At 34.3% G+C, this 26,880-nt stretch overlaps 1 protein-coding gene across 1 annotated transcript in view; it reads right to left on the bottom strand.

The window, feature by feature from the left end:
- LOC143184520 (neurotrimin) overlaps positions 1-26,880 on the bottom strand; it is a 275,768-nt gene that overhangs the window by 29,255 nt on the left and 219,633 nt on the right. Inside the window, exons 3-6 of the mRNA XM_076386814.1 lie at positions 25,130-25,337; positions 24,668-24,826; positions 12,902-13,030; positions 12,682-12,819 (exon numbers count right to left, since the gene is read on the bottom strand). Coding sequence (XP_076242929.1) covers positions 12,682-12,819; positions 12,902-13,030; positions 24,668-24,826; positions 25,130-25,337 — 634 coding nt within the window. The remainder of the gene's footprint in view (positions 1-12,681; positions 12,820-12,901; positions 13,031-24,667; positions 24,827-25,129; positions 25,338-26,880) is intronic.

Raw genomic sequence — 26,880 nt, 5'->3', positions numbered from 1 at the left:
CCTACGAGTCCGAAAAGGATGAGCTGGCGAAGGCACCGATTGCGGGGCAATACGGCCTTCGATGGTTATTAGGGAGGAACACTCCGCTCGAAGAAAGCACGAAATTACTTTATTCGGCCAGATGTGGATTTTTAGAAATATGAATGAATAAGCAAGTCCTTAAAGAATTCGGATTTCCACATCTGGCAGCAATAAATGCGTTTGCCTCTTCGAACGGAACATTCGCCAGTATAAATGAAACCTAAAACGTTCGAGTTACTACATAACATTTTATTAAAAATGTTTAAGAACTTTATTTTTAAACAAACAACGTTCACCATTTAATCTCTTCAATTATTTACATAATGTGTTACCACTTGGCCGCTTTTGTTACCACTTGACGTTCTCTACTCCTTAAAAGTAGGGATGGTTCTGCGTACCCTCTCTTCAGAGGATCCTTTTGGTGATCAGATTGAGCTTGGTTGTGGTGCTGTACACAAATCTACGAATACTAAATAAAGTTTATTTTTTCCAAATAATAGTAAATAATAAGCACCTACTTATCATTTTAATTTATTTATTATTACGGTTCATAATTTATGCTCATTAATAATAATCTTTTATGTTATGTTTATTTATGATTTACAGGAAGCAAAAAGTACAGTTATGGAGTATTGATTATGCATTGGCTAGTCTACCTTTCACCATCGTGTATTTTACTCTGTCAAACGTCATTTGATCGAGAGACCATTCATTTTATTATCTCCGTGCGTAGCGCTACTTTACACAATGAAATTCTAATAATAAAAGCTTTCTATGGAAAATTTACAAAGCTCGTTCACCCCAACAATATTCAGTATTTGAATGTCATAACCCTGGGTCATTTTGAGCTCATGTGCAGAGGTGGTAGGATATCCCAATGGAATCACAAAATGTTCTGTAGCATAGAGTCCGATCTGCTATCATTTTGCAATAATAATGTCTTAACCTTAAGGCCTGTTCAGACCTATTCATCTGGCACCGTTTGTTTGCGATCGTTTCGGTATAGTTATCAATTCTACAGTGCTTTTAAGTCACAATGAGAGACTGCGATGTGGACGAACGCTTTTTGGATGAAATATGAGTCAAAGTGTAGAGACCAATAAGCATAAATAAACTGTAGAATATTAGCCATATCTGGCCACCTATTCTTATAAAAATTAATTGAACATTTAGATATGAACATCGCGGACTCGTAATCGGGAGATCACTAGTTCGAATTCTGCTTCATCGAAGAATAGTTTCTTTTACTATTTTTAATTTTTTAGTTTTTCCTCCACTTAAAAGAGAGCTTTAGTTATGTAATAGTTTTATTAAATTTTATTTTTTATAAAATTGCAAAAAAAATGCTATTATAAGTAAGAGTCGACTTGTAAAATTTTTCCACGGTTACACAAATTTAATGGAAAGGAGAAAGACCATAGAATAAGCACATAATTTGTAAACATTTTTGAGTCATCATTCGGTGATCAAATTTTCAAAAGAAGAATATTGTCATCATTTTTACTTTAAAAAACCTTTTCTGTATGTTACGTGCGGAGAATATCTTCCGTTACTCTCCTAAATATTCAAGTCTTTGCCTATCAAAAGAAACCACCCCAGCACTCACGTTTTATTTGTTTATCTTAATGGGAGTGCGACTCAGAACAACTGGGTAGCAACTAGAGATGGCTAGAACTGCTATTTATGAATCACGAGTGGTTCGATCACGTTTGTTCGCAATCACAGTGGTTGTTCACAGTGATTTTTGGTGATCGCTTCTGATTAGTGAAGCATATGACTATTCTTTGGACTGGATGTCAAATGTCACCAAAATCATCAGTCTAAATCAGGGTTGTAAAAATATTCCTACATCCACGGTCTAAATGAACACCCTAACCCGTATATTTTATATTTATATGTTTCAATCATATTAAGTATACATTTTATATATATATTTTATGTATATATTTTAGCCCATTTTGAATATACAGAATTCTGTAAACTTACTGTGATTCTTTCCATAGTGTTAATTACTGCAGCATACAAATCAATACATAAACAGCTAAGACTACATGGATTCCGTATAAATGTACAAGTTTTTTATAATAAGAGGAAAAATTAATATTTTACTCTTTAAAATATTAGTACTGATATAGGATGAGAAAAACAAAATTCAATTATTTTTTCCTTTTAATACTAAAAGTAAATTTGCAATATGTGCAGATAAATGTATATGCAAGCTATATCAAAGTATTTTATAAAAAATAATTTATCAATGAAGATTCAAGATCAAAAATTACAAGCACAGTGAGCAAATTCAGTCTAAATAAAAAATTAAGATTACGATTGTGAATGAAGTTAAATCACGACTGCGATCGTGATTCCGCGATCATAGTAATAAATCACTGTTAGTGACTAATCACGTCATCTCTAATAACAACCATGACGCTGTACTAACCGTAAGAGATTTCCGTATGTGGAAATCCCCATTCACTTTCCGGCCTATATGTATAAGCCCCGAGATTTTAGCCCTAGCGGATTTAGAAGAATACCGTCACGTTGATAGTCAAGTTCATCAAGTTGATTGCTATTTAGTTAGATCGGGCTAAACTTCTCTTTCAAGTCTACAGTTTAACCTCATAGGGTCTGCGAGTCGGCATAAATTCTATTTGACACTTTCTACGACCACTCTGTAAGTCCCAGCATCACCGGTGCCTTAAAACACCGAGCATTAAAATCATACATTTTACGCAACAACACTACACTATGTACCTGTACATAAAGACTGAGTTTAGAATATACTAAAGTATTCATTTCAATTTGACTTGTTACGAGTCCAGACGAGTTACGTAAAGTAACTATGAAAGGGCTCGATTCAAAGCTCCTTCCGTTGACCTTTGACTTTGCCTGGAAGTCACCATGTAAGGGCCGATAGGCATTTCCGTTGCACCCAATTAATAGATTTCTTTGAAACTAATATCTTTCAACTTTTCTCGGAAACTCTGCGATGCAGCCGAGTCTCCACCATTTTTCCCATAGATCTTTGACTATAAAAAGGCCAAGAAACTCGGTCTAGCGGGCTCATTCGTAATCCAGTTCGAGTTTACTACGCGGCTTAGACTGGAAAGCAAGATCGAGCATTAGTTCTCCTTCGAGCAGAATCATAGAGTACAGTACGTAAAATAAATTCACTGTAACGTAGTCTTAACGACGCGTCCCCCGCATACCTCTGTGCGTAATCTAGAGAGAGAGGACTTAGTTCCGCGACACGTTAAACTCATCAACAATTGTATCCCTTCGAGTCAACTTAAACTCGTAATAATATACATTTTTATAAGGTTTGTTAAATTGGACTTAGTTCAATCAAAACCTTTCCTAAATCCAATAAGAAGCGAACGCATAACGATCCCACAAATATTATATCTTAACCGCTCCAGATATACTATAAATTTAAAAGTTACGAGGCTATACTAACATCTTCGCAATCCTTGCGAAGGTCCCTTTCCCAGTGTTGGTCATTGCGCACTGATTCGTCCATGTCTCGTGGCTCCTGGCGAGTGCAAAGTTACTCGCTGGTTCTTCCACAGTCTTTATTCCATCCTAGTGGCTCCCGATACTCGCCAAGTTGAGTGTCGGTTCGTCCACGAAAACCTACCGAAAACCTAAGGTGGCTCCCGGTGTTGGCCTTTGCGCACTGGTTCGTCCACATCCGTGAGGTGACTCCCAACGAGTGCAAAGTTACCCGTTGGTTCGTCCACGAAAAAATAACAATATTTCAAAAAACCCTGACCCTCGGTCAGACTATCTAACCCTCGGCTCGTAATAGACTAGATTGTTTTCAATCCTACAATTACCTTAAGCAATCCCATTTGAAGTAGACAGATCCCTCACGATACAACTTAGCCACTCGAATTTTATCAATTAGTAACTAACAAGTTATGAGGTTTACTAACATTTCCTGCGGCTCTCTGATTCCACATCAGATTCGTCCGCATGCCCTTATTTCCAAAGTAACTACAAAGTAACAAAGTAACTACAGCTATCTATAACACTAGATTCGTCTGTATATTACCCAACCTGTTTACAGCAACCCGATTTTGCATCAGGTTCGTCTGTTTGAACTCGCCAATTTCCTCAACAGCCCCTCAATTTATTTTGAGTTCGTCTACGAAACTGATCCTAGTGACTTTTTGATTTCGCATCAGGTGCATTCACGAACTCAGACTCCTGCAGCTTATTGATCACAGGTCAGTTTTGTCCGCAAACACATCCATCCTCAGAGGCTTCCTGATTTTACATCAGGTTCGTTCTCAGCTACAACAATCCCAATGTCTCACTGATCTCACATCAGTTTCGTCGGTTGTACCAACTAGTACTTCAGTTACTGTATTCTTTGGAAATATATTTATTCTCACCCGCTTCTCGCAGCATACCGTCTCGTAATATGCAATACACGAAAAATTTATTCCGAGAGATCCAATTTTCGTGATTAAAACAAAAAAATTGCCAAAATTCAGCTTTTTATGGTTACGAACATAAAGATTCAATTATAAAACCGTATATATTATTGCATACACATCAATGAAAGCTGTAGACTTTGTGGGTTTCTATTTTTTAAATAATGTCGAATTTAAAAAATTCATGCTTAAACCTCTCTCCCCTAATTACATGTGCACTACAACGTGTTTCAGTATCGTCAAGATATCTAACATCGAAAAGTTGAAGTGATGAAATTGGTGTGGAAAAGCCCATAATTATATTATGTGAAAGTGTTCACAATTGAGAGAATGGTCTCCTTGTAAGTATAAAAGTAGTAGCAGAAAATCTTGCAACAGTCAGTATGTGAACATTTCTTGTTAACTTCGGACCAGACCTATTGTTCCCATTTTCGACTAGATATCCTGAAATACAGGTAGTTTTTGCAGTAGCTTGTTCCTTTATAAGTGAAGAAAGAAAAAGGTTTCTTTGCATAATGAAAGCTTTGATAAAACTGTATGTACGAGTCTTTGGGGACGTCTCCTAAACTGTAAGTCTATCATACATCCCTATCTCTGCATGCACCTGTTCAATCACTCATTCTGCTTCATTCTTCTGATACTCATCATTACCAGAAACACCTACTCTATTTATTATAATCATTAATATTCCGAATAATGCCATGCTTGGTATAATTTTCAACAGGAAAACACCAAGAATCTATTAAGTACGCTTCGTCTCTAATAATTAAGAGGTGGTATGTGTACCTTACACACTGATTTCACCTTGCATGAGTGTATTTTAATAAACAATAATTGTATTCAACTGAAAGCTATTTATTTTTAAACTGAATCGTACAAGAGTTGACGAGAATCTGTCGTTGTTCGAACTTATCGCATCCTCGATGCCTCGATCACACTCCATTTTACCCGGCAATTGGCTAAGCTGAAGCTAATAGCTCATTGACTGTTACTACTTCACGCCAAAAACATGCGAATCCTATTGGACGTTGGAAATCTGCCAAACCTCACTGATCAGTATACTATACATCGGCTTACGCGGCAAATGACTCGCGGCAAACTTGAAAATTCCAAGTTAACATAAGCGAACTACGTGTCATAGGTAAGGGCGCGTTTATTAACCCTCAAGTATCCAACGTTCAAGGAGTTTTCACTCCGTGTTTCGATGAAGGGTGTCCAAAAACGTCTACGTGAACTTAGATACGATAGAATCCTTTTAGACCATATGTACTACTAGACACGGCATGTATAGAAAATCCACTAGCTTGGTTAAGAAAAGATAACTGCCCAACTGTGACGCCACACTGGCCAAAAGATAATCATTCCAAATGGCTGATATGCCATCGGACGCTCAGATGCTACTGGATGCTACCAATACTCGCAATCCACGAGTAGCTGCGAGCAGCTTGTGCGAATTTAGTTCTGAAATAATTATTAATAATGATAGGAAATTATTTTGTAATGAGTAATTATAAGTAAATCGTGCTCTTCTAGATATCTATGTATTGTTCTTATTATTTTTTTAAACTAAAATAAATTATAAGGAAATAGTTACAATTTGAACATTATCAATATCTCAATTAAACGTTAAATACATTTTGCGAAATTATAATTCCCAAATTATGTATATTTAATATTTAGTCAATTCAATATGTGTTTTGAAAGTTAAACATTTTCACATTCTGATTAATGTCGAACAGTAAAACAGTCTAACACGTTTGGAATATTGGTGTGTCACTCTTTGGAAATTGCATACATGTCATACTAGCATAGCTTATACATCTTGCATGTGTGTACCGTTACGTAGATGATTTTATCTTTGCATAAAGGAAGTTATTTGAAGCCGTGTCTAAAAATACATATATGATCTAAGGCAAAATCTGTGGCATGTCAAAGTGAGGTGTTGCGACGCGCGACAATAAGCGACATTGCGAGGCGCAGCACCGTACGACGACATCGCGTCGACATCCGAGGCGAAAAAAAAGATGTACGATGATTCTTGGTGAAATGTGGGGCTGAGTGTACACCATGGTAGCCAGGCTCGATTCTGCGCCTAGGGATGAGTGACGTCACATTTCCACTACCATACTATGCACATTCGTGACATCATGTATATTTACATTATATTTTTATTATTATGTGTATATTTATATATTAGATTTCATTAGTTTTTATATTGTTAATATTAAGTTCACTATAAAAATAAAAGATAAAAGTTATTTATGTACATAATTATTCTATTAAGTTATCAACTTTTTTTATCAATTATTTTATTCATATTTTCTAAAATACTTCATGTAATACTAACAAAATAGGCCATTGCTTTTTTTATGACGGTTTTCCGTGGTGCACCTTTCAAGACGTTTGATTCGAGAACCTGTCAGGGTCATAAAAAAGGGTCTGCTTCACCTGATTTCAAGAGGCCTTTCGTCGGTCTGCGACAGAAGGCGAAAGTATCGTTTGTCAACGATATTTAGCTTTTCCTGACAGGTGTGGACGGTGGGATACGGAACCGAACGGACTAAGTGCGAATTGCTTCATGCAAAAACAAGACGATATTTCTACCTACGGGACGGCTAAGGATAGGACGGAGGAAAACTATGTGCGCATGGAGCCATCTACTCGTTTTGCCGGACGGACACTGAACGTCGAGTGCGAATCGCTCCATTTAGAAACAGGGAAACGATGTTTTTTCTAACAAAATGGGGCGGGACAGACTGAACGACAACGGATACGTGAAAATCGACCTTTATTTTTCACCTGCACGATTGAACCAAGCCGAAAGCCGAGGAAGGAATACTACTAAGGCAGAAATTCAAAACCTTTCTCTTTTCACGCCCACACTAACGCTCAGCCTTTCTCGCTGTGCCTTTATAAATTAATTTACATCACGAACTTTTACATTCACTTGGGATAAATAACAAACCAACGTATGGATTAGTTAACAATATTCTTAACAACATTATAGCTGACCAATAACCCGAAACCAACAACCAAACAACGAAGCATTATTAATACTTCCCTTCCACAAACGTTTTGAGAAAGTTTCTTTTACACAGTTATACAGTATGTCCCACGAAATCCTGGACAGTCGATTATTTGCTAACCTACTAAAGATACGAAAAAAGTTTTTATATGAAATTGAATGGCAAGAGGGGGCTGATTTATTGGCCGTAACAATTTTTTTTTTTTTATCATTATTGTTTACAGAGATATGAAAGTTAAGTTTGGTTTTTTAAATGGGATCATATATATTTTTTTTTATCAATAGATAGTACGTTTCAAGACGAATTCAGCAAACATTAATGTATACACGCTTTTTCAAATAGTTTTTAAGATATTACATGTAAAAGTTTACTGATTTTCGGTGGAAGAAAATCTGCGAGACCAGGAAGCACAGTAGGGAGTCTCGACTCTCGACCACACTTAAGATGCTACTGGTTAACACGTTGCGTGCGGGGGTAAAAAAATGGTCGAAAAAGGTTTGTCCGATTGTATGCTAGCGCGCGGCAGCACCGCCGGGTCAATAATTCTCCGGAGAAACGGGCTCCAGTCGATAGATCTACCCTGTCGCGCGTCGAACGTGTTAAACCGTGCCTCTTGAAACTGATACGAAGAGACTGTGGTAGGAACGGCAGACCTAAATCTTCCACCGAAAATCAGTAAACTTTTACGCGTAATATCTTAAAAACTATTTGAAAAAAGGTGTATACATTAATGTTTGCTGAATTCGTCTTGAAACGTACTATCTATTGATCAAAAAAAAAAATATATATGATCCCATTTAAAAAACCAAACTTAACTTTCATATCTCTGTAAACAATAATGATAAAAAAAAATTGTTACGGCCAATAAATCAGCCCCCTCTTGCCATTCAATTTCATATAAAAACTTTTTTCGTATCTTTAATAGGTTAGCAAATAATCGACTGTCCAGGATTTCGTGGGACATACTGTATATATGATTACATGACAGAACTACTTAAATCTCATGTTTTTGTTTTCGCGATATGGGCGTTTAAAGTTTTCAACTTTAGTAGTGTCTTATAAACTTGTGTAACATTCCTAACGACTTAGGTGAGCGGAGCTATGTTGCTCATGGAAGAGCGGCTTTCTATGAAGAGAAAAGGAGGGGATTCGTGTGGCGTGCGGTTAAAGATTAAAATCTACAGGCCTAGATCTTTTACAATAATTATTTTATTTAACGATTTACTTTATTTTATTAGAAAAAATGACTTCATTGGCAACTTTTAATGATAATTTCTAACTTGAATTATATAATTGCTCTTAATTACAATCTATTAGTGAAGAAAGTATGACTAACAGTAATTAATGATTATGATAACAATGATGTGAACCCATATAATAATTAAGGAATTACAGAATCTAATGATATGCGTCGCTATAATAATATGAAAATTAATGAATTCGCTTATAATAATTATAATAATTAGGAAGTCGCTATAATAATTAAGAATTTGAGATAAAGAGGACAATCATTCTTGTAATTTAATTCGTAGTATGAGGATCCTCGTTTTAAACGCTTTGGTATCACACTTATAATTTATTATTTAGTATTTCTGTCTAAGCTATCTCGAGGTTGTTTATTTTAACCTCTTCCGGAGTTATGGTCACTGCCTTTAGGAAATAACCTTTCAGGAGCGGCCTCAAAACTCTTCGAGATATTGAATTGCTTCTTAATACTTGTTTGACAGTTTGGATTTGTTTGCTACAGTGTGCAAACGGCTAACTTCAAATGGATCATCAACTACCCTTTTCACCTATTCGAAACAGTCGCTGCCTGCTAGAGGAGCGGTCTTATTCTTAGAGGATCGCAAATCAGCTACCTCTGAGATACTCGTTTTCACAACTTACGCTTAGAATTCAAGGTTAGGATTTCGTGATTTGACAAGTTAGTGATGCAAGCTCCGAAGGGGAAATCAGCTATCGTTGTGTAGCTGGATAACAGTCGATGCCTACTAGAAAAGCGGTTTCATTACCATTGGATGGGTATATCAGTTGCCTTCAAGGTTTTTGTGCTAACACCACGATTGCCAGGGCACGAATCTGGTCTCTGCCGCTTGTGCGGTTCCTTTTATACTCGAAATTCTAAAAATACGCCTGCGTAGTGTTACACAATTTAAGTTATCTTATTCTATTTTCCGCATTGTTGATATAAATTATTACGATTTGATTTGATTTTTATAATGATTTATATTAGAAACGTAATAATATAATATTAACATAATTTATAACAGTACTTGATTAATAATAATGAATACTAACAATTAATATTCAATTTTAGGAAGAAATAGAAGAAAAGATAGCATCTCTTAGAAGAGGGGATAAAAAGTGGGGTTAGAATAGAATAGAAGTGATACATGAGGAGAGAAAAAGACAGGAATAGAGGAGAGTCTGTAATACAGGAAAGAAAAGAATAGAAGAGAATAAAAGAGAATATAAAAGAATGCAAACACTAGATCAAGTTAGAAATAGATAAGAAAAGCAAGAAATAAAAACTGTCGGGGCGTTACACTTGTGCCCATTGAGCTCTATCCCAACTGGAGAGCGAACAGGGCGATCGGGACCGGTCAGATAGAGAGATCCAAACGCATGCGTTGCTGTCGCAGTCTCACTTATAGGCTATGAGTGTACATACAATGCAATCTTGGCGCCCTTGAAGTTAGTCTCTAACCATTCTATGCCCCAGCATAGTCCCAGCTAAAAAAGTTAGCTCCCGCAAACCCATATTTTTTCAAAGGTTGGTAATGTCACCTCATTGCCATATACTAGTCTACCCCTTTAATAAGCTAGGAATTTGTGTACGATAAAGAAATAAAGACGATAAGGAGTTGTCGTTCGGTAATAATACACAAAAAATAAGAAAATATGAGCACAATGTAACATTGTAGTATACAGAGTGGTTCCAAACATGTGGAACGTTTTTGGGAGGTAGATTTTAAATACGAAGACAATGAAAAAAATTCACGTGCACATATGTCCCGCTTACACATATGTTCAGCGCTTGTATTACCTCGGTATCCCGCTCAATCTCGCCCAAAATTCTCCGTCTTGTCCCTATCCCGAAAAGTTGGGATTTTTCACACCTCTAACTGTGTGTCGTTCATTTAGACAGTTGCAGTACTTCTGGGCCTAGTAAAACTTTGAAGAAGATAGCACACCGCGCAGGCAAGAAATGGGCCTGCGTTTTGCACAACACAAAATAGCGTATAACTGAAAAACTAAGTATTTCTAAACATATTTCCACATGAACTTTTTTTATTATCTGCATATGTAAAACCTATCCTTCAAAAATGCCCCACATGTTTGAAAACAATCTGTATAAACATTGAATATGTTTCTGTTCCCTATTTGTTTAACCATATTTGATTATCTAAACAGAATGTCTCGTTAGTTGGATTTGTATTTTTACCAAAGAAGTTTATTTTGTTAATAATGTGTAAAAATTAAAGTATACAGGGTATTACTTCTAATGCGACGCACGATTTTCTCACTCGCAGTCGCCTGACAAAAAAACTTTAGAACAAAAGTAGCTGGGTATGGGGTGTATAATAAATATCAGTAAAAAATTTTGAAAATAAACCGAAATCAAGGTCACCTTGGGTTTTATAAATAAGAACACATCTTTTTTTTACTAACATTACTCGATTTACAGTAGTAGAAATGTGAAATGTTCAGTTTTTCGTCGTATTTGACTGTAAGAGTAAAGTGTATTTTAAAGTAAAGTACAAACAGCGAAAGCAGCGAAAAACAGAACAGTGGATAACAGAGAATTAATAAATTGGAGAACTTTTCGTAGCAACCTATGCCCAGACGAGCATGACCATCCTTTCTGCAAATCAAGTTTTAATCATCTTTGTTATAAATCAACGGAATCATGTTGTGTTTGGTAGCATTTCCGTCGGGAGAGTACAAGAAATCAATTAGTGTTATTTGTGTGAACATTTAGTTATCTCCGCTGCCGAGAGCAAAGGGAGTCGAACCGACTACTAGTTGCGACAAAGGTTCCCGGCCACACGTGAGCGTGGCTTTCAATCTATACTGCGTTCACTGAGAGAACGCAGTCGTTTCACGCAGATGGCTTCCATTGCTCCGACTGACTTTTCCACTGAGATTGGTAAAGGATTTAAGAGCCTAAAAGGACACGCCTTGCTTCTTTCTACTCTGTATACCTAGTGTCCAAATGAAACAAATGTTTCTATCTATTAAGAAACAATATTTATTGAGATATCAATGTATAAGAATCCACAGCTTATTTGATTATAAAGAAACAGCAACGGTAGAACTGTTTCCTGGATTTCCTACAAAATGTTCGATGCGACCAGGTAGTTTATGACACGGGAAATCTAGGGTCGTTTATGGTATTGTAACGCAGTAAGAATTCTGACTAGTACCAATACGTTTTCGGTCGACAGAGACGATATTCAAGAAGATTTTTATTTGCTAACAGAGCCGCATTAATACTTTCGGAGAAAACTAAAATTAAAAGAATATCGTTTGCTTGTTCAAAATTTCTTTCACACCGTTTATGCGCTAACACTTGAAGAAGTGACTTTCTTTAGAAATGGTAGGACCTCCAAGGGCCCAACAAGGAGTTCATGGGTAGGGATGTGCTCGGGAGTGACAGAGCCAATAACTAATGAGCGTAGGCGTGAACTGCGCAAAGGGTACGAAAACTCGTCAACCGACAACTGCGTTCTCCCAGTGAACGAAGTATAGCAACTACTGTACTAGTCAGGTTGTGCACATCACAGTCAGCAAAACAAGTTATTCTTGAAATTTCTGACATCTGTTGCGAATACCCTGTTTAACGACATTCTACAAAACAAAATTATTGCCCGCTATTTTAAAACTATTTCAATTTATAAAAAAGGTGTATTCATCGAGATGATTCAGCGTCTTGTCACAGGGGCAAGGGAAGTGTACTTCCATACTATTTTTGTGTCTTTATATATGTAATATGTCATTTCAGTCTATTACTTTACAAAAAATTAATATACAATCAATATTTTTATTACTTTAATATTACAGTTCTGTGTATACTGACATTAGATTACTATGTAACAGCTTTTTTAATCACATCTGATAGTGACTAAATTAGTGACTGATTAGTGACTAAAAGAAATTATATGAAATTTACAGGATGACTCATTTTAAATACTTACCTGTTTTTATAATTTCATTGTTTTCTCTCGTCCAATAATTGATCGACTTCGGAAAGGCCTCTGAGTTGCATTCCAAAGTGACCGGTTGTCCTTCTCGTGCTCCTACCAGTTGATTTTGTATTGAGATCATTGGTGTGACTACAAATTTAGAGAAAAACAAATTTCGACTACAATTATACTGGAATTTAATTGGATTTAAAAGTTTTAAAAAAATACTCACAATGTACAGTGAGCATTATTCGTTTGCTGACAGTAGGTGGGACTCCATTCGAAGCAATACACAGGTAAGCACCCATTTGTAATCGATTAACTTTCGTGATGTTGAAAGTTGATCCATCGACACTTCTTACTGCAACATAATTGGTTAGATATGGATTAAAAATTAAGAAATACAAACGCAAAGATGGTGATTCTATATTAAAGAATAAGTCGAAAATGTAAAATAAATTTTTTAATATTCTGCTTCATTTTTAAAAAAATTGAGTTTGAACTACGACCGAGTACAAGCGTATGGAAATACATATGTATAGCTTTGAGAACTTGAAATGCACACAGGGTAAGGAAAACACTCATGGTTTGATTATTATTGACTTTCTCTACTGGGAGCTAGAAGCATTGCACTCCCATTTATCCCTCAAATATCTAGAACTGTAAATATTTACTTTGGAACACTCGTTCTCAACTAAAATTCACAGTCAGTTTTCTTAAAAACGAAGCACGATATCAAAAAATTGTATTGTATAAAATAAGAGAGCCAACACTTAGACATTTAACGTACGGAGAATTTTTCGATTATATAAGTCAAATTATGGATAATTTGTGAAATATAAAAATTTATAACCACAGTGAATGACATAGTATTTGGACAGTTCAATCTGTAAGGCCCAGTATCCCGATTCTGCTGATACATTTCATGAACATATAATAAACATAAGCAATTTGGATATTTCTTGAGAAAGTAAATTAAAAAGACGAAATATTCCTCCTCTGAACAACTACAGAAGTTAGTCGTGTGTTGACATTCGAAGTGATAAGACGTTCGCTTTTGTTTTGCGAGTTACAAGCTATTAGTTGTAGTGGTGATAGTGCTTGTTGTGATTCCTTCATTTCGTAGCTCAACACGCTTGGGCTTGTTAGTTCCGTCTTCTACCTCTGTTAATTAGGAGATATATTCCTGTGTATAGGAATTTCCCCTACTGATATCATGGCCACAGAAACTGTACCTCAAGATTACCTCTGTATTTACATGCGCAAGTATAATGCAAAAAGACAGTTTCCCTACGAAAGAACATGTTATAGTATTAGACGCATATGCTGACATCACCATTAAAAAATACATAGTCGCAGTTGAAAAAGTTATCTATCCTATCAATATAAGATTCGCCTCAAAAATCTCCAATAATAGAGTATGTTTGTATTTGTCGGACAAATCCTTGGTAAATAAACTCACGTCAAAAAATGTCAACGTTAATATTAAAGATCATCTTCTCTCTCCTAAGCCTTTACTCATGAAAACTAAACAGGTTATTCTCTTCAACGTTTGCCTCGTTATACCGCACTCTGTGATATTAAATACTATTAAGCAAATGGGTATTAAAACAGTATCGCCCATGTCTTTTGTTCGGGTAGAATTTTCTATAGTATGCTTCTTATATATCCTTAGCTTCTGTAGACAGATTTACATTCATCCAGAAGGAAGGTCCTGTGACCAAACACTGTCCGAGCTCTAATAATAGTCTAAGCCAACAGAATGATAATTCTTCTTCACTGACTCATGAAGAAGAATCTGATTTGAATAACTCTCAGGAAGCTATATCAGATCTTGGTGAAACAATGAACTTTGATGTAACTGCCTCTCCCAGTATCCCAAAGAAGATTAACAAGGACTTCTCTCCTTCACTCTTAAACACTAACACATGTAAAGATACAGCTGGTTCGAGCTTCATGAGTTCTACCCCAGCTAAAAAGCTGATTGTTCCTGTCAAGAAACAGAAGAAAACTGAACGCTCTGAAGAAGTGGCTAATTCCAATGTAATGGATGATTTGGATCAAGTTTTAAAACCAATTAAACATACTCTTACCCAGCAGCCAGATACTTATGTTCTATGGTATGATCAATACAAAGAATTTTTTACTAAAGCTAGGGGTAATACAAACATCATTCATCTGACCCAGTCCTATCTTAAATTAAGAATTGAGAGAATTCAGTTTGCAGCCTTTCATATCGTCTTGAGTTATATATGCACCCCTTCTAATAATGTACTATGTAACAATCTCCTGTAACAATCATAAAAAATCTTTCGAACAAGGGAACAGCTCTTTATAATTTAATACAAAGGTTCATAGAATTCACAAGATAGACCAAATTAGTAAACAGAGCTCGATTTATACTTCCAATTCAAATTGATGGCTTACAGCAACATAGAGTTTGGCTTAGAACCGAAAACAACTTCGCTTCATACCTCTGTGAGTACACTTTTTCCTTAGTTCGTCGATTGAAATAAATATCGAGCTTGGTCTGCTTCTTAAGGAAGCAGTAGACCCTAACTCCATTTTTTTTAACCATCTTGCTAATAGGCTCCCTAACTCTACCCTGTATAGCTATCTTTACTGATGGAAAGAAAAGACAGGAATTATCAGTGTGGCTTGTTTCTCGCCTGAGCTAAATAAATTTCATTTAATAAGCCTACACAAACACACGTCTGTCTTTTCTGCTAAATGTATTACGTACAATCAAAATTGCCCTTGAGCTTGCTTCTGATTGTTCTAATTATAATGTTTATATCTGTTCTGATTATCTGAATGCACTGCAAGTACTATGTAACTATTTGGATTTAATGTTAAATCCAACCTTCTACTTGACATTCATAAGCTGATCAAATTCTACTTTACGGAAAAAAGGAAGTTATTTCTTTTCTGGATCCTATTGTACCAAGTATCGTACTTATACTTAGATACGTAAATAAAAAGAGTACTAATTTTAATTATGATCGCTCGTTCAAACAAATAATTTTGTAGTATTCCATCTTACTAAAAATATTTTCATTATAGTAAAGTATAATATGTTATTAGTAATATTAGTTTAAGAGTAAGTTGAAATTTTTTAAAAAGTCAGGTAAGAACACTACTGAATGTAGTACAAATTGATAAGTGTAAAAAATAATATCTTTTTACGAAAATAGAAGTTTGCTGTAAAATATGTGATTAACTGCATAAAATAGTTTTTTAATGGACTAAGCGTACATTCAACGTAATAATTAATATTATATGCACTAGTGTCTAAGTACTGGGATTTATACAGTTACCTGGTCTGTTAGCTTATTTTCAACATTTTCTTTCATGTAGAATTACTAACTTCCCACTTGTACCATTAGTCCTGGGGACACTTGGTACATAGGGTTGCCAAATAATTTAGTATGTTTCTGATAAAAGAAGGAACCACATTGATTAAAGAAATAAACCACAAGCAGAAATTTTTAGTAAAAGGAATTTGGCAATCATAGGTGTGCTTATGTGATATAACAATACAGAATTGAATGTACAGTTAAGTATACAAAACGCATATTTAAAGATGAAAAATATGTACAAATATAAAATACAAGATGCAGTTGAATATTGGAATATTTTAAAATTTGAAAACTTGAATATTGAAATATTGAAATTTTTGAAAAACTGAATATTTAAATATTTTTTTTTTTTAAATAAGGTTTAATGTCACATCAACTGCTTATGACGATTATTAGCGACGAAGAAGAAAAGGAAAAGGAAAAAAAGAAACGTAACTGTATTTGCGTCTAGATTAATGAGTCAACAAACTTAGTTTTTTTGAGAAAGGTTGTCATGTTATAGATTTTGCTGGCGTTAAAATTGTCTTTGAAATTTCACTTTATTCGAATTTTGTGACGGCTAACTAAAAATTTAGGATAATCTATAATGAGGTGTTTAGTAAAGATTGTAGTACCTATTATAAACTTCACATCGTGGGAATTTACGTTTTGTTGGTAGAGTAATAGGTAGTGGTCTGCAATATTCTTATGTCCAATTTGTATTCTGGTGATCATGGACCTAAATTTCGACATCTTTTCTACAATATGGCACAGATGGCATGACTGGTTGCTCTTCAAAATATGACTGACGAATGCCCCCACCCCACCCCAACCCCCACCACCCCCACCACCCCACCAAATCCTTTTCGTCCTTTAGATCTATGCTGGAGATACAGTGGCTCACAAAAGTATTCGAACGTTCACTATTGACATGTTAAACAATAAAAATATACATGTTAGACTTAAGTTTTGAAAGTAATGTTATAACTACTGTAAGATACAAGTATTGAGATTGTTTATACAAAATTTGAAGTAAATCGCGTAATATTTGTAAAAGTTATGAAAGGATGTACTGTAAGGATGTATTGAAATAAGGTTACAAAACGCGTAGAGATCAAGTAAGTAAACAATGTTGTATTAAAGAAAATGTAAACATTGCTGGGTTCAGTTGATGTAAAGACATCACATAGTGAGTTTCATGCTTCGCTGGGAGTGATATGGTAGAATTAATTTAAACACGCGGCAAGTGTGTCCGCGCGCACGGGGAACTGCCGCGGTGGGGGAACCCACCAGAAAGGCGCGTGAGGAGCTGTGACCCTGAGCCGCCTGTTGAAATTAATTCTACCATAGTTTGTACACTGATAATGAGTTCACAAAAAATCGGAAACGCAGATATGCGAAAGGGAATGAATATTAAAAATACACAAAGAGGGAAAGTTTGAAGCCATTTATTAACAAGAAGAATGAGTCTAAGCGTTTAACATTTGCGAAAGAGTACAATAATAAAAATGATGCTTTTTGGGACAATGTTATTTTCTCTCTGCTCTTATGAGAGCAAATTTAATATGTTCGGATCGGATGGACGCCGTTATGACTGCAGAAAACCCAACTCAGAAATGAATGTTAAAAATTTACGTCTTATTCGTAAAGCATAGTGGTGGTTCCGTGATGTCGTGGGGGTGTATGGCGGCTAACGGCACTAGAAATCTTGTTTTTATTGATGGCATTTTGGATAAATACAAATATTTAAACGTTCTAAAGAACAATTTAAAAGAAAATGAGACAAGATTGGGGTTACTGGAAAATTTTTATTTCTAAAAGGACAATGATCCCAAGTATACGGCCGGAATTGTAAAAGAATAGTTATTGTATAATATACCGCATATGTTATATTATACCTCCGCAAAGTACGAATATTAACCTCATTGAACATTTGTGGACGGAAATCGGCAGGAGATTAAAAAATTACGACATAAATTCGAAAGACGTCCTAAAACAAAAAATTGTAGAAGTATGGAATTCTATCAAATCTAAAGTAACCAAAAAGCTAGTACACAGAATGCAGCCATGCCTTGAAGCAACAATTGAAGCCACAGGAGGTCCAACTAAGTATTAACATAAAATAAGATATGTATAACAAATGCCGTTCGACTACTTTTGTGATTCTGTTTCACTGCACTCTCGCAATGAATGTTTTATAACTTCTGCAAACATTAACCGATATACTTCAAATTTTGTACAAACAATTTCTATACTTGTATTTTACAGTAGTTATAACATTACTTTCAGTACTTAAGTTTAACGTGTATATTTTTATTGTTTAAGGTTTCAATAGTGAGTATTGGAATTCTTTCGTGAGCCACTGTAACTGTTTGCTCTCATCTATGGAGGTTTGAATATAGTATTTCGATGAAAAAACAATTTTCGATATTATTTAAATATACATAGGTGTACATTTAATTTTATTTTTACATGTATTGTAATTGAGTTATGTACTTGTTAGTAACTTAAAGTTGCACAAATATTTTAATTTGCAAAATGTAAAAAATGTACATAATACTAAAAAATATACTTAAGAAGTCTTTTCATGTCTATCGTAAATCATTGCTTCTGAAGCGCTAAAAAATGGAAATTGCTACTAGACTAATCTACGAGATGTTCCAACACTATGCTTAGGATACTTTGCCTGATACATTCTTCTGTACAGTTGTTAACTTTTTTCGACACATTGATAACGATCAGTGAAACACCACTGCTGATTTTGTATTACAAGAAGTCTCTCATAGCGGGTTTGAGATTAATGTTGTCTGGGCCTCCCTTTGCTTTCGCACCTTCGATACGTTCCAAGCTTTTTGTTATCCCTTTTTGCTCATTGGTTTAATTCGACCAAGCATTCGATGCTGCAAACGCGCACGATGCTGAATTGCATCGGGGGAAGTAAAGCTAGTCGAGGTTTCTTGCTAGTTGCGGTTTACTTGTACAACATCTGATTATCTCCCCTAGCGGCATTTACGGTCTGATTATATTTGTAGATGAAAAATATGAAAATACGATTCCAAGGGTACTTTGAGGTACAAAGTTTTAAGAAGAATTTTCATCATGTCGGAAACGAATTATTAGAGATACATACATTATAATTATTTGAAACTCAGAATGTAATAATACTTGAATGATCAATTATTTGAGACTCTGATTAGTAGAATATTTATCGATGTGGCTAGTGGAATATTAGAAAATTAATGATTTGAATATTGAAATATTAAAATATGTATTTACTGATTCGAAGATATGAACTTTTAAAGTATTGACTTATCTTAGTTAAATAGTTTCTCATTATACTTCATAACATATATATAATTTATGTTATGATATTTATAATAATAAAACTATTACCTCAGCAATTTTTATTTGACAGTTTCATGACACTAAAGAATTGTACCTTTTTTATACATTTCTATGATTTTAAAAATCACTAAATAAAATACCTTCAAGCTATACATGGAGTCAATAAAGAATCTTTCTTGAAGTATTTGAAAGTCTAAAAATTTAGTTAAAGGTTTGAAGATTTGTACATTGAAATGTGAAATTAAAAGAGAAAATGGAAACGAAAACGGAAATAGAAACAATGAACATATATAATGTATAAATTTATTGTCATGAAACCTGGAAAGAGTATCTATTAGATAGTGCACGTTTAAATTGATATTAATCACTTTAAATATGTGTTTTATGTATCGAGAAAAAAAATAGAAAGTGTTTATTTAGGAAAAAGCAATTCAAAGATAGTTTTAGGAACGTTAGGATTATAGAACTCTTTAGTTGATCTACCGTGTATTTTTGGTATTGTAGATTAATGTAAATCAAAATACTAACTGCTTATAAAGAACTAGCTATCTGGGAAGCGTAAATCTTGTGGCGAAAAAAGCTAAGAGGTGGTTACAGCGGTTGATGGTTTGAATTTTCGATTCGCCGAGCTCTGACTTCGCTTAAGTACTTAATCTCGGCACAAAGAGATTCTCGTTACAGGACGTCTGTCAAGTTGCACAGTAATCACCCAAACATGAAATAAACCGTAAAACCGCTGGCCAAATCAGTTAATAAAGTCCACTCACTCTCTTTAATTAATTATCAAAATCGAGTATCATTTTGCGCGTCAATCACCGCGTTACATTGTGTATTCTGATCAAACTTCTATTTTATACAATGTATCTAGTCTACAAAAATTAACATCTTAATTACAGACGATTATTATAACTGATTAAAAATTGTTCTAGTTATTTTTTACTATATCGCAGAAAAAGGGGTAAAGAAAGGAATTTTAATATGTAAAAGGTGCAGAGTGCGTATAGTTAGGAAAAATAGAGGTATAAAAAGTTGTTTACATTTTATAATATTTGAAGTTTAAAATTAGATTTGTGTTCGAGTTTGAACAAGTACTTGTTGGTTTGAAGCAACTCATGCATTAATTTCGTAAATGAGTCCTCGTTTTCCTAAGGACTGCCACGCTGTTTGAGATGAGTTTATAAACAAAGCTCGGGTGATGAGATAATAACCAAGGAGGTTTGTCATACCCGATAGAGGAAAGCATCGTACACTCTGTCGCGGAATCTGTTAGCGAAAGATGACAGGAAAACTATGTTTTTGAATAAATTATTACTACTAATTTCAATTAGATTCTACTACTTTTAGCGTTTTTGATTATAAAAATAAGAATTGGCATTAACAGCCGCAATCGAATAATTATGCTGTCGTGCGTCTACTTTAAAGACATTTATTGCCAGGATTCCTCGTTCTCTACTTTTTTATACACACATTGTAACGTGCGTAGCGCGGTCGCGTTGGTCGACGGAATGTTTTCTGCACAAATGTTACGCGCGTTAACAGTACATTCAACAATGAAGTAGAGCAGTTACTTCACCTTCGATGATAGATTAATTATTGTGGATTCGTTTTCGTCTAGTCCTATATAGGCTCCGTAGTGGATGCTTGTTCGAGGGAGGGTGGATGCTTGGTTGAAGGTCTGATTATTAAATATACTGTATTGCATTTGCAATATTAAGATAGGTGAATATATTCTGATGATAAGCACATTTTAAAAGAACATTAAGCAGGAGAGTCAAATATACTCCGGGATCAGAGACAACTCTCCGATGGACTCCCTTTTCCCGTTACAAAACAAAAAAAGAAGAATTACAACCATAAGAGGAATGAAAAAAAATATTACAATGAGAGACTCACCAATCAACTGGTTACTTCTTTATACAAATTTTATACGTTTTCTTTGAATTACTTGGTCTTTATCTGATTTCCAAAAACCTGGAGTACTATAGACAATTGGAGTATACCTGGAAAACTGCACACACACACACACACACACACACGATTAGAGATATTGTTACTATATTATTAAGCCGAACTTGGATAGTAAGAAATAATCAAGAAAAACAGAAACTATTTGAAATTTTATCACTGCACTTTTGAGCGAATCTCTGCTCGAAACTATTGAGAATCTAACTGATAGAAGAAAGGATAATTAGCCCACAGGCCCTTCATCGCGTACCTCATGACTTGTCAACGAAGAGTGACGCGGCTTGGAGCACTCGGGTGGGACCCACGCTGATCTAGCTATCAAAAAGCTGATGCTGCATTATTGTAACCCGGTGGCAAGTCGCGGTTGCTCTCGGAGGCTCGCTTGAAATCACGCGTGTGCATGGTGTATGTGTTCCTTTGATTTCTGCATTCCTCAACCAATAGGTTTGGTGATGCTCTCAACCATTCTAAATTTTGAGTCCAGATTCTGACATACTCGCATTCATTCACAAAATAGCGATTCCGGATATGTATAAAAATATGTATATGTATAAAAGTAAGATGAAAAATAATACAAAGAGACATTATAATTTTACCAATGAGGTAGTATTTCGGCAAGGACTTGAGAAATATTCGCAAAACTATTGTTCATGTGGAAATAACGGGAACGAATGCAATCAACAAGGGATTCCCCATAACACTGTGTATTGTTGATGCATCCGTTATGAATGGCAGTTTTATTATTATTAACTTTATTGGAGAACCACTGGGCGTCCAGAGTTTCTACGTATTAAACGGACGTTAATATTGGGTTACTGCAACGGCAGCTCGTTGCAGGATTCGAGAGACGTTTGCGACTTACTTTATGCTAACGCCAAATATCGGGTGGCGACCAACCGTCGCGACGACGATAATCCTCGTGGGAAAGGAAAAGAAAAAAAAATTTTAATCGTTACAGAATGTAACAACATACATATGTCCAGTGCTAAACACTAATAATGAATAGAAGAGCGTCAAATTTAAATGAGTCAAACCTGTTTTTTCAACAAACTGTTTATATTGATTATTTTTATTCTTGTAATATTCTTATGATTGTAACGTCTGGTTTTGTCCTCGGAGATTAAAGTTTACTAGATTTCTTCTAGGTGTTCAAAATCCCTTAAACAGCAATAATTTTAGCTATTCAATAGCTCTGAGTCGTCATTCAAAAAGCTCGTTTGATTTAAGTTATGTTGCAATTACTTTAAAGGAACTGTGAAATAAGAATTATAAACAAGTTCTTTGACCTACGAGAAACGAGGAAACAGCAATAATGAGTAACTGGGAAACTTTATTTTCCATTTGTATTTGCGTACAGCTTCCAGTAAATAGGTCTGCCAGTTTGTCCACGATTGTTGTCGATTTTATCCACACGTCCGCGAATTCGAATGAATTGCTATCCGCGTAAACGAATTTTGAAAAATGAAACGAAAAGAGACAGAGATGTGGAAAGAATCGAAAGAAACGGGGACAAATATGAGAGCACGCTGGTAATAATCAAAGCAATAATTTGCTTCTATTTTATGTTTCGTTCAAAATGACACAGAATAATAGTTATTTTCTGCGTGATTCAATGTTATTCACTAGAAAACACTGGTTTTGATAATTTTATTTTTTTATACCATTTATATATTATTTCACTAATATAAGAGTGGGTATACGCCATAGATTATTATGACCTTAAGATGAAATCATCTTAATTCTTACTCCATATACACATATCTAATGTCTTTATGTTGTAAATATACCCAGGTAATTTACTTCCGACACATTTTCAATAGTTAAAAGTATCCTGCTATAGTTATACGATATTTCTATTTTTTATAGAATTTTGCGTGAAATCTTTATGTACTAGTGCCTATATTCTACTGTTTCTTATGTACTCTTTTTACTAAAAAATTTATTTTATCAGTTATTAATTATAATACTAATATATAGGAAGTATTGTAAATGTAAGAACTTAAAGATGTGAATAATCAAATATATTTGAGGATTTACATATTTTAATATTTGAAAATTTAAGAAATTTAAAAACTAATATCAGATGGTAATATCAAGCAGTCAATTCTATAAGAGCAGAGACATTTTTCTTCTTATAGGCTCAGCAGTTTCCCGCCATGCAATATTGCAGTTAGGTACGAATAAAGAACAAAAGGGTGATAAATTGTTATTTCGTTGCTCGCGAATAAGAACAGCCATGTTCTATGCCGCTGAGGCGCAAAAACGGGTATATTTCATTCTGACATCATCGGCGTAATAACAATATAGCAATGACAGACTCCTCGCGCTGCATCTCTCGCTAAATAAGTGTGAAAGCTGCTGGTGATAAATTTTCATTGTGTGTGCATCGTATATCATGTATGTATTTCTTAACTTTGTAGTAGAAATGAATCAGGTACGGTATTTTTAACATGAAACACAGGGAAAAACAGTAAATATCAGAAACTTAATTCTATACAGATTCCTTAAATGTGAAGAATATTGTAGTCGTAGATTTAGGATGCTAGAATTATGAAAATGAACTATTTTGTTTCTAATAATAAGTTCTAAGGCATCTTACATTTGAATTAATAGTTTTCTGCTTCTTCAAAGAAATCAAAGACGCAGAAGAATTTAATTAAATTTTAATAATTGTTTGAACATTTTTTCTTGGATTAAATGTATACATACAGAATTGTTACGTTTGCTATAGAGTGAAAGAATTTTATTTATGAGCCCTATCACTCAAAATTGTTCATAAGACCAAAGTGGAATACAATGAATGCGAGTTGACCTCGAAAACGTGTTTAACAATATAAAGTCAATAGAATAGAAAGTCTATAACGAGAAAATACTATATTTACTTTGTATTTATTTCAGTGAAATACAATTTTGAATTTGATCTTCAGCTTCCTAAGGAGTTAAGCCTCTTTCTTTATCTCTATTTTAGTTTCTATTTTCTGTTCTATTTTTAGTTTCTATTTTAGTTTTAGTAACTTCTAAATAAGTCAAAGTATATTATATTCTTCAGCATGACTGTAATCTTAATAAATGGGATGAAAACTTAACTCGAATTTAACTATATTGTACTATATTATAATTGTATTATAACTAAATTTTATTTAATTATATTCTTTCAAGAAAAATCACCCTTTTATAAAAAAATTATACTCAGTATCTCCGATGAGTATGTTACAGCTAAAATTTGTAAGTATACTCTGAAGAACTTATACTTTTCTGGGCTGCTCCACCATTACTGTGACACTTTGTATAGGATACAAACAACTCGACAGAAAAGTGTTAATTACATACTCCAGCTAACCACTTGTTACCTTCTTGACTGTTCCCCAGAAGTATAGTTTTCCCATGTTCCCGCCTCCACGTAATATTTGGTGTTGGCGATCCTGTTGCAGCGCAACGCAACGTGACGTTGCTACCTTCCCTCACTACCATGTCAGTGCTTGTTAAGTAGTCCAAGATATCGGGAGGAACTGTTAACAAAAATTATATTATCTCAACATGGATCCATAATTGACTGGTGATTTTATAATGAAAGACGTGTTTTTTATCGATGACCAGATCAATTCGTCTTTATGATAGATAGCTCACTTTGGTATTGTCAAAGACATGAATAACAGTGCATGCAAATGAGATTGTTTTGTTTTGAATGCGATTACGACAAATATTGCAGTAATTTCATTAATAGTTTGATTAGAAACACTTTTTTGTACATGTTTTTCTTGTTTCAAGGAAACTCATTTATTGATTGATTTAATAGAATTTCATAAACCAACCTACAACCTCCAGATATCCAATTTGGTTCTTCATTGGATCGGTGTTTAGCTGGCACATGTAAGCACCCCGATCAGATTCGCTGACTTCACGTATATGTAGGTGCCAGGTTCTGTGCTCAGTGTGTGTTACACCAATCCTGTGATTTTTTGTGATCACATGATTGGCTATTGTTAGGATGGTTTGTGTGTCCACCCGTAGCCAAGCTACCTAAAAACAGAAAAAGAAGAAACTTAATTTCTTTCTTTATTTCGTGACGATGTAATTAATAACTTTTATCTATTTCCAAAATATCAGAAAACAAACATAGAAAAATAAATTTATCACACTTCTGATACTTTTTTTATGCCTGTTAATGTAACATTTAATTGATTTTTATATCATTTTAGCAAAGGATGAACTTAAAAAATAAGTGACTTTTTCAGGCGTGGAGAAATAACAATAATAATATTATTGAAATGACCTAAGATTTCGATCATACAGCAAATGTTACATATGGCTAATATGCAATAAAAGTGACACAATTGGAGAAAACTTAGAAGAATCTGTTTACCAAAATATACTTTATGTTAAACTGCTTTATTGTTGTAATTTTTAAACCACGTTTCCTGAGTTGTGTTACTTTTATTACATATAAGCGATATTGAAATTCTTACTCTATGAATAAATGATTCTGAAATTTCTTATTACTTTTTATATTGGCACATAAATTGATAAATTTAATTTGCACATAAATGAGAAATGTAGCAAACGGGAACTTTTCATAAATGATGAACATTAGCATGTTCATATTAATACGATAAAAATATCCGTCTGTCAACATAGCAGGATTATGTCGTCCCATAGTACCTATCACTAGAGAATGACATAAGAGACTGACATTAGTTATTAGATAGTGCTGATTGCTGAATTTCGCGGCGAGGGTAAACTCTCCTACATGCATATGTGTCGATGCGGCCAGAATGCAGTGAGCTGGGTGTACAAACACAATTTTTCTTGAGTTATGAAATGATGAAAATGGAAATAAGTACACCTGACTCTCGTTTTACCTGTGAAGAAATTCATGTAAAAATTAATTTGCGGCTTGCAATTCTTTTTATACGATTTTGTATGTAGTTGTAGTTTGCTATTTATTATACAGGGTGAGTTACGTAATCATATCACCTGAATTTTCTTGTAAACTATCTGTTATATGAAAAAATGTTTTAAACGAAAGTTGTTTGGTATCAAAAGGAGTATATCAAAGAAGAGCATACTCCTTACACTCAAACACTTTACCATATAACAAATAGCTTGTAAGAAAATTCAGATGATATAATTACGTAACTCACTTTGTAGAATGTAGTTAATAAGTACCAATGTTTAAAAAAATATAATTGAATTTTATTAAAACAGATATGTAATATTGTCTCGTTACAAATTTATGTGTCAAGTTTCGTTATAAGTACGTTTACATTACTGTTGCTTTTATCATTTAAGTCTGTTTTATTCCTAGTGGAGCATACAAATATTCGACTATTGATTCAGCTACTTTGCCTCTGGTTTACAAGATGCTTGATAATAAATTTATCTGCATTTCTGTTGGGATTATTTGCACAGTTGTGTCATTGAATATTCGTTTGAAATTTCTTGTATTTCATAAAAGTACTCACCGACTTTTGGAACTCTACACATTTGCGTTCTGAGATATACACAATAGGCAATATTTACATAGAATTTATCGAAACTGTTCGAAAATAACGAGTTCATATTT

The sequence above is a fragment of the Calliopsis andreniformis genome, chromosome 10 (assembly GCF_051401765.1).
Source record: "Calliopsis andreniformis isolate RMS-2024a chromosome 10, iyCalAndr_principal, whole genome shotgun sequence".
NCBI lineage: Eukaryota > Metazoa > Arthropoda > Insecta > Hymenoptera > Andrenidae > Calliopsis > Calliopsis andreniformis.
The sequence above is the reverse complement of the archived record's forward strand: the minus strand, read 5'-3'. Positions and strand labels throughout refer to the sequence as shown.